Raw genomic sequence first — 8,532 nt, forward strand, 5'->3', positions numbered from 1 at the left:
TTTAATGTGTAGTTCTGCTCTCTCCCAAATGTCAAGTAAAGGAGGGACCCTGTTCTGGGCCCAGGTGACTATCTGGAGCCTGAGGCAGCAGAGGATAGGGGATGGGCCTCCCTAGGCTGCCCTCCAAGGGCCCCCCTCTCCCAGGCCCTAGACTCCGGTTCAGGTGACCAGCTTTGCTCACCTGAGACCGACATGGTCCTAAAAAACCCAAACTCCTACCAAGTGAATGCAGTAACTCTTGGAAGGCCAATGTCTTGCAAGAAAAGAAAAAAACAGCCAGGGATAGGAACCAATTCACCCTACCCAATCCCATGATTACTAAATGCCTGCAGAGGCTATAGACGGACAAAGGTTCTGACCCCATTCAGCCCTCAAGGACCCTGCAGGCTAAAGATTCTGGCTGCACAAGAAATTCCAACAGGTTCAACGTGGCCTACCACCACCCCTCCGGACCACCAGCACCCCAGACAACCAACAGGCAAGCAGAACCAAGGACCCCAACTAAGCCACAGCAGTCCTTCCAGAACACAGAAAGCCCCCTGAGGAGGCGTCTCCAGATCAGCCCCCTGTTACAGGTGTGAGAAGTTCCGTCCAAACAGGGCCACCATGTCCAGCCAGGCTGCTACAGGCACCCTCTGAAATTGGCTTTGCGAAAGATTTGTATCTGTGGGGCAGTTTTGGTAAAAATGTAACGGACCTCGATCCCTTGTCGTAAAGGAACAATGGATTTTTCTCTTGTGACACATGGGGGCATCATAAGTCCTGTCCCAAAGTCGAAGTTCATATGCCCATCCTTCCCATGGCGAGTTTTGCGGTTTTTAAAGACAAAAACTAATTCATTATGATTACTGTTGTGATGCGAGAACATCATTTCCATAAACTGGGGGATTTTTATGTGAAATAAACTATAACTGAGAATAGAAGTTTGCTACTTTTGTCTATTTCCAAGGGCTGTGGCCCTTGTTGGTCTTGGGTGAGTTTCAGAGGAGAGAGCTTTAACAGCTCTGTCCCCTGGGTGACCTTGGATAACCTTGGGCCATAATCTGTCCTGTGTGGCTTCCATCTGTCATCTGTAGAGTGGGGACCTGATGGGTTATTCCGATGCCCCTTCTGACTCTGACTCTCTGTGATTCATTTCCTGCCCCTAATCCTTTCTAGAATCAACCCATCAACCCTGGCTGGTGTGGCTTAGTGGTTAGAGCGTCGGCCCACATACTGAAGGGTTGAGGGTTTGATTCCCAGTCAAGGGCACATACCTCTGTTGCAGGTTTGCTCCCTACCCTGGTTGGGGCCTGTGGGGGAGGCAACTAGTCAATGTGTCTCTCTCACTTCAGTGATTCTCTCTCTCTCTCTCCCCCCACCTTCCACTCTGTCTGAAAACCAATGGAAAAATATCCTCAGGTGCCCGGCAGGCGTGGCTCAGTGGTTGGGCATCAATCTATGAACCAGGAGGTCATGGTTTGGTTCCTGGTCAGGGCACATGCCTGGGTTTCAACTCAATCCCTAGTAGGGGGCGTGAGAGAATCAATGACTCTCTCTCATCATTGATGTTTCTATCTCTCTCCCTCTCCCTTCCTCTCTCTGAAATAATAAAAACATATTTAAAAACATATATATATCCTCAGGTAAGGATTAACAACAAAAAACAGTCAGCAATTAATAGTAATAATATGTTAATTATATATTTATGAATAATTATATATTCTATTAATTACTATAGTATTATTATAAATGTATTATTATCATTATTATTACTATTGAATGGGAAAACTCCTTCCTCTCTACACTCACACCAACCCTTCTGGCACCAGATGTGGGGGCTTTTTCCCCACTAAGCAATTCTCCAGTTCTTGGCAGATACCAGCTGAGTGTCCTATAATTTAACTCAATTCTGACACCATCCCAAGTTAATGCAGACTCCACAGGTTAAGGGCTCAGTCCCATAATTTTCCCACCAGACGTTGGTCAAAAGTAGTGGGTGCCCAGGTTACCCACACTTCTGCGCCACTTGGCTACAAATCAGGGTTCGCATACATCCCCCAGCTTCAGGGTTGACAAGTTGCTACAGTAGCTCACAAAGCTCAGGAAAACAGTTGACTTACTAGATTAGCATTTTTTATAAGGAACAGAACTCAGGAACAGCCAGATGGAAGAGGTGCACAGAGCAAGGTTTGGGGAAAGGGCTCAGAGCTTCCCTGCCCTCTCCAGGCCTCCCAGCTTGTGGACGTGCTCACCCACCTGGAAACTCTCCAAACCTCTTCATTTAGGGATTTTTGTGGCGGCTTCATTACATAGGTGAGATTGATTAAATTGTTGGACTTTGGTGATTGACTCAGTCCCCAGTCCCTCTGCCCTGAAAACTCCATCCTCTAACCCCATGCTGGTTCCCCTAGCTATCAGCCCCCATCCCATGGTTACAGGGCTTTTCCAAAGTCACACCATTGCACAAACTCAAGTGTGGTGGAAAGGGCTTGTTACAAATAGCAAAAGACACCTTTTTCATCTTTATCACTCTGGAGCTATTTCAGGCACCGAGGAGAAAAGCCCAGATATTATAACAAAAGGTTCTCCCTCTTATCATTTGGGAAATTACAAAAGTCTTAGGAACTGTGTGCTGGGAACTGGGACTAAGATCAAATATATATTTATAATAAATCACAATATCACAATAATAATAATAACAACAATAATAATAGCCTGTGCCCAACTAGTGCAGTCCCATGTTACTGAAGGGGAGACTGGGACACAGAGATGATGTGGCTCACCCTAGGTCACATGGGACAGTTGAGGGGCTTTGCCCCTCATAGGGTGGGTGGAACCTTCAATCCAGATGTGCATCCCAGCTCCATCAGCAAGCAGATGTTTGAACTTGGGTAAGTGTGTCCCTCAGCTTCCAGAGGTACAGAGCAGGGACCAGCAAGGTCATGGCCCACCCCACCCCATCTCCATGCTGCTGAGAGGCATGAGGCCAAACCCAGTGACTCCTCCAAGCCTCACATGATCACTAGATGACCAGCCCCTGGTGTCACACTGAGATTTTCTGAGAGGGCCCAGGTCACCAGAGCACAGCTATCTTGGCACTTCCCATTCTGGACCTTAAGCCCATCTTGACACAGTCCCCTTGGAAAGAGAAGCTCCCACAGGGCGGGGGGGGGGGGGGGGGGGGGGGGGGGGGGTGCTGCTGCAGTTGGTGATGGGGTGGGGGTGGGCAGTGAGCTCCCTTTCGTGAGCGCCACCAGAACTCGTCTTAATGTCAGGGTCAGGCCAGAGGACACACTAGGCGGGATATTTTTAGAAAGGAAGGTGTGTGGCCGATATCTGCTTGGCGGCCGGTCTGGCTAGGAGGGGGAGAGAGGGAAGAGAAGAGGAGGAGGGAAGAGGCAACCAGGGTGACATCCACCCGCACGCCCCTCCCGCCCAGCTGGCCCATGACTATTTAGGCAAAAGGCCACGTGGAGCTATTTCCATCCGGGGGAACAGGTGCTGGGCGGGAGGGGGAGGGCTTGCCCCCACCCCGCGGGCCACGCTGCCAATAGGCCGCGTGTCACCTCCCTCGTGGCGGCCTCCGGGCTGCCGGGGCCTATAAAGGCGCCAGGTTTTCTCAATGAAGCCGGGACGCAGCGCGGCGTTGGACCCAGCGGGGAGCCGGCGATTCCACACGGCAGACAGCGCGATCCCCGCCGCCCCTCCGCGTGGAAATGAAGTGCATCGTGGGCATCGGAGGGTGAGCGGCCTGGCGGCCTCGCGGGGCCAAAGGCGCGGAGGAGCCACGGGGGGGGGGGGGGGGGGGGGGCGAGGCTGAGGCCGCGGGATGAACCGAGGGCTGCCTGGGGCCTGGGGTCCCCCGAGTGCCGCCCAAGGTCTGAGTGTGGGGAGGGGCCTGTGCGCTCCGAGGCTGGGCGCCCCCAGCGGGCTGCGCCGGAGGCCCAATTTTAAATTTCCAAATGGAAATCGCTTTTCCCCACTATACTCAGTGTAAAATCAAAAATCAGTGGGGAGAGAAGACTTTATGAAGCTCAGGCAGACCCTCCTAATAGTCTGGGGCCATCTTGGCGGGAAGGTGGGAGGAGATGCCCTAGCCAGAGTCAGACACGTGGGCAGTGGGGCGGCCCCCAGAGTGGCATTCGGGTGGCACTGTGTGCAGCACCTGCCAGTCAGGGGCCTCCCTTCCCAGAAGGATTCAAAGTCTCCATTTTATTTCCAATAACCAGGCCTTTTAAGATGATGCTAGGGAAGCATTTCACCTAAGTAGGGTGGGCTTGGGGACAGAAACTTTCTACCCACTTGGTTTAAAAGAAAATTTAATTGGCTCTAGCTGGTTTGGTTCAGTGGTTAGAGCCTCCACCCATGAACTGAAGGTTCCGGGGCATGTGCAGGAGGCAGCCAATTGATACTTCTCTCCCCCCCTTCCACTCTCTCTGAAAAGCAATGGGGAAAAAATATCCTCGGGTGAGGATTAAAAAAAGTTTCAGTTGATTTTTAGAGAAAGGAAGGAGAAACACCAATATGTTGTTCCACTTGTTTATGTGTGCTTTGGTTAATTCTTGTATGTGACCTGACCAGGAATTGAACCTATAACCAATAATGCTCTAACCAACTGAGCTACCTGGCCAGGGCCCTCTTCCACTTTCTCTGCTACCACCCAGTTGAAATTACTAATATATTTGAAGGATGGCCCCTACATTTCATTTTGTGCCAGGCCCTGCAAATTCTGCAGCCACCTTGAGTGCAAGGTGTGCCTTTTAGTAACTACCCAAATTAATGTCAGAGCTGTTCTAAACTGCTCTCCCTTAATATATGGGGGTCCCCTTTCCCTTCGGCCCTTTTAATTAGCTCCAGCTTTCCCCTCTTCCACATCTGGCTTTCTGCCCCAGATTCCTAGAACAGGGACAACAAGGTCACAGGGACACTGTTTTCCAGAAAGGCCTTTCAGATACCCTTCTATGTCCTTTGTCAGCCCCAAGGAGTGGAGATTCTTGTTCCCAGTGCCACAGGGTGACCCCCCCCATCCTGGTTTTTCTGGCACTGAAGGGTCCCCAGGATTCGAGAATTTCAGTGCTAAATGCAGAGACATCCTCGGCAAACCAGGGCAAGCTGGTCATCCTACTCTGACAATTGTTGTTTTTTCTTTTTTCCTTTTTTTGGCTTTTCTTGGTTACAACCAGGTCATAAAATTGAGTGCCTCTTTTAGTTTTACAGTGAACTACTGTTTTTTCTATTGCAAATATTTTTTCTCCCCAAATTGCACTTGTTTTAACATTTTGACCTTCAAAAAACTAAACAAATAAAAGCCCCACTAGGGCTAAATCATGCTTGGATCTCAGTTTCTTCATCTATAAAAATGAGCTCCTGGCCTCACCTCCTGGGTTTGTCCAGGAAATGACACGAAATGAGTCTCAGCTCTCAGGGTGGCCGTAGCCAGCCAAGACTATGTTAGCTATTTCTTATCACAGTTTCTGCCCTTTATCTCTGCTTAAAAAGCCTCCTGTGGCCCTTTTAGCTCTAAGGTTTTACAGTTCTGTGTTTATATTTGAGTCTGATTCTGGGGGCCCCTCAGATGCGGCCAGGCAGCTCATGCATATGATATCTCCACAGTATGACCAACGGCGGCAAGACTACGCTGACCAACAGCCTTCTCAAGGTGCTGCCCAACTGCTGTGTGATCCACCAGGATGACTTTTTCAAGGTGGCGCCCTCACTGGGGATCGGGGGGAGCTGGCCCATGCTACCCTGCCCTCTGCTGCCCACTGCCCGTGTGGGCCAGGCACAGACTGCTCTCAGGCCTCCCTGGGCCTGGAGAGCAAGGGATAAGCATTCTCATTTACTGAGCAGTTATTATGTACCTGGCACATTCTCACTGGACACCTGTTCCCCATTGGACTGATGGGGACACTGCAGTTCCCGAAAGGAGTGTGCCACCAGACCAGTGCCATTGTGGCCTTCCAGGCCCTTTCTCCCTCTGTACCTCCACTTTCCCATCTGCAAAATGGGCTCTGAGACTACCCTGAATGCTTTGTTGAGGGTGAGGAGTAATGAGATGATGGATGCAAAGTCCCCTTCCTCCTTGTCCCAAGAGTCATGGGGCAGGGGAGGGGAGGAGTATCCCAGTGCCAGCCTGAACCCCACCCAGCACCTCAAAGTCTGTAAGCATCAACTGCAGAGGGTCAGTGCAGGCAGCCCCGCCAGACTCTGGGCCCCTCACTGTGGGCTCTCCAGGAGCCGAGGGGCCCATCAAGATTCTGTCAGCCCAGGGTGGTGGTGAGGTGGGAAGGCGGGCACTGAGCCCGGGGTTCGGGCTCCTCTGTTTCAGCCCCAAGACCAAATCGCAGTTGGGGAGGACGGCTTCAAGCAGTGGGATGGTAAGGATGGCTGGCGGCCCCGCGCCCCCTGCCTGCACTGCCCCTCTTCCCCCGACTCTGCCAACACCTGCTCTACCTGCCCCCAGTGCTGGAGTCCCTGGACATGGAAGCCATGCTGAGCACCGTGCAGGCCTGGGTGAGCAACCCCCAGAAGTTCGCCCGTGCCCACGGGGTCAGCATCCAACCGAACACTGTGGACACCCACATCCTCATTCTGGAGGGCTTCCTGCTCTACAGCTACAAGTGAGTGAGAGCAGGTTCACACCCAGACCATCTGAGCCCTCCCAGGGGCTGGGGGCAGAATTGGCCTCAGCTCAGTTTCCCCCAATTCTTGGGGAAACTCAGTCCTCCTTCTAGAACTCACCCCTCTCAGGCAGAGCAGGAGGCTCGGCTGGACTCCTGGCCTCACTGTTTGGCCCTGGCTAAGACATAGCACCTCTCTTGGCCCATCCTAACTGGGAGCTGCTATGGGGATGTTCCTGGGCATAGCAGGAGACTGGCTGATGCTTGTCCCCTCCCTGACCCCTACACTAACCAGCCAAGACCCCCGCCCTCATCACCCAGGAAAGTCCCTGGAGACCTATGGGGCTGTGTACCTTTGACCCCGTGAAGAAAGGCCCATGGCGCTGACCATGTCCTCCATCCCTGCCAGGCCCCTGGTGGACTTATACAGCCGACGGTATTTCCTGACTGTCCCCTACGAAGAGTGCAAGTGGAGGAGGAGGTGAGCCTGGAGGCCCTGTCTGGATTCCCAGGTGGGACCAGGAAACCACTGATGCCCACTGGACAGAGGCTGCCCTGAAACCGCAGGTTGGCAGCCAGCAGGCCCTTGGCTGGCCTGTGCTCGTTCCAGAAGTCCCAGCCAGGGACTGAAGGCATGGCCCACCCCTGCACTGCCCTAGGCATCTACCAGGCTCAGGGGGTGAAAATGCCAGAAGCTGGGGCACCCAGACCCCAGCCAATGGCCCCTGACTCAGTGGTACTATCCCTGAACTTGTTCACATCCCCCAGGCTCTGCTCATGGTGCCACCCTTGGGCAACATGGGCATCCCTCATTCTTGACAATCTCTCTCCCCAGTACTCGAAGCTACAAGGTCCCCGATCCCCCCGGCCTCTTTGATGGCCATGTGTGGCCCATGTACCAGAAGTATAAGCAAGAGATGGAGGCCAACGGCGTGGAAGTAGGTAAGGCCTGAGTAGGATGAGGCCGGGTGCTGGGGGGACCCTGAGCCCAGCCCCTCCCCATGGGGACCATTTGGGAAACCTAGAAGTCCCTCCTCAGCCTCACTGCCAGTCGCTCTTGCTTTGGACCCCAGAGGCCATTCTATTCCAGCGACCTGTTTCTGCAGGTTGGCTTCCTCCTAACCCAGCAGTCCACCCGTCTCCTTGTGCACTGGCCGCCTGCCTCCGGGCAGCAGCCCGGTGGCCCCGCAGTTTCACCCCTGACTATGGCCATTCTGATTTCAGTGTACCTGGACGGCATGAAGTCCCGTGAGGAGCTCTTCCACCAGGTCCTGGAAGACATTCAGAACTCACTCCTGAACCACTCCTAGTGTGACTGGGGGAGGAGGGTCTTGACCTTGGACTGGAGAGACCCACATACAATTCCGGCCACTGTACGGCCAGGCTGGTGGCGTCCCAGCAAGACACTGCACGACCATTTCCCTTTGTGGATGTCTGTACATATGAGAGTGGAAGCCCCACTCACAGCTCAGCATCTCAGGGCCCTGGAATCCTGCCCTGAGATGCTTCTGTAACCTCACAGCAGCTTAAGTATTAAACTTGATCCTATTTTTTTAACCATTGGGGTTCAGCCTATTGTATTTGAGGCACCAAAAAGGACCCTCCTATCCCCTCCCCTTGGTTCATTGGTGGCCTCTGGGCGTGGCACTGAGAGCTCTGGGCAGTTAGTCTCCACCTGTTGGACCCATACCAACATGACCCCAGGGGCTGCTTGGGATCCTTGTGGCCTCAGTTTCCCCAGAGGGGAAATTTCCTGCCAGCTTTCAACAGGTGGCACAGCATAGCCCAGAGCAGGGGCTGGGAAGTCAGCCAAGCCTGAGTGTGCCCCAGCTCTTGGCTGAGCCTGGCCCCCTACTACACCCCCTACACCTTCTCTGTGGTTGGAAGTGATACCTACTGTGTAGGGTTATTGGGAAGATTTCATGACCCA

At 53.1% G+C, this 8,532-nt stretch overlaps 1 protein-coding gene across 1 annotated transcript; it reads left to right on the forward strand.

Annotated features, from left to right (window-relative positions):
- Positions 1-5,596: 5,596 nt before the first annotated feature.
- On the forward strand, positions 5,597-8,075 carry NMRK2 (nicotinamide riboside kinase 2). The gene is made up of 6 exons (XM_016197971.1): positions 5,597-5,686; positions 6,311-6,359; positions 6,446-6,602; positions 7,012-7,083; positions 7,438-7,544; positions 7,827-8,075. Exons 1-6 carry the CDS (start codon positions 5,597-5,599, stop codon positions 7,910-7,912), a joined length of 561 nt encoding a protein of 186 aa, XP_016053457.1. The 3' UTR covers positions 7,913-8,075.
- Positions 8,076-8,532: the final 457 nt, after the last annotated feature.

The sequence above is a fragment of the Miniopterus natalensis genome, chromosome 4 (genome assembly GCF_054644295.1).
Source record: "Miniopterus natalensis isolate mMinNat1 chromosome 4, mMinNat1.hap1, whole genome shotgun sequence".
Taxonomy (NCBI): Eukaryota; Metazoa; Chordata; class Mammalia; order Chiroptera; family Miniopteridae; genus Miniopterus; species Miniopterus natalensis.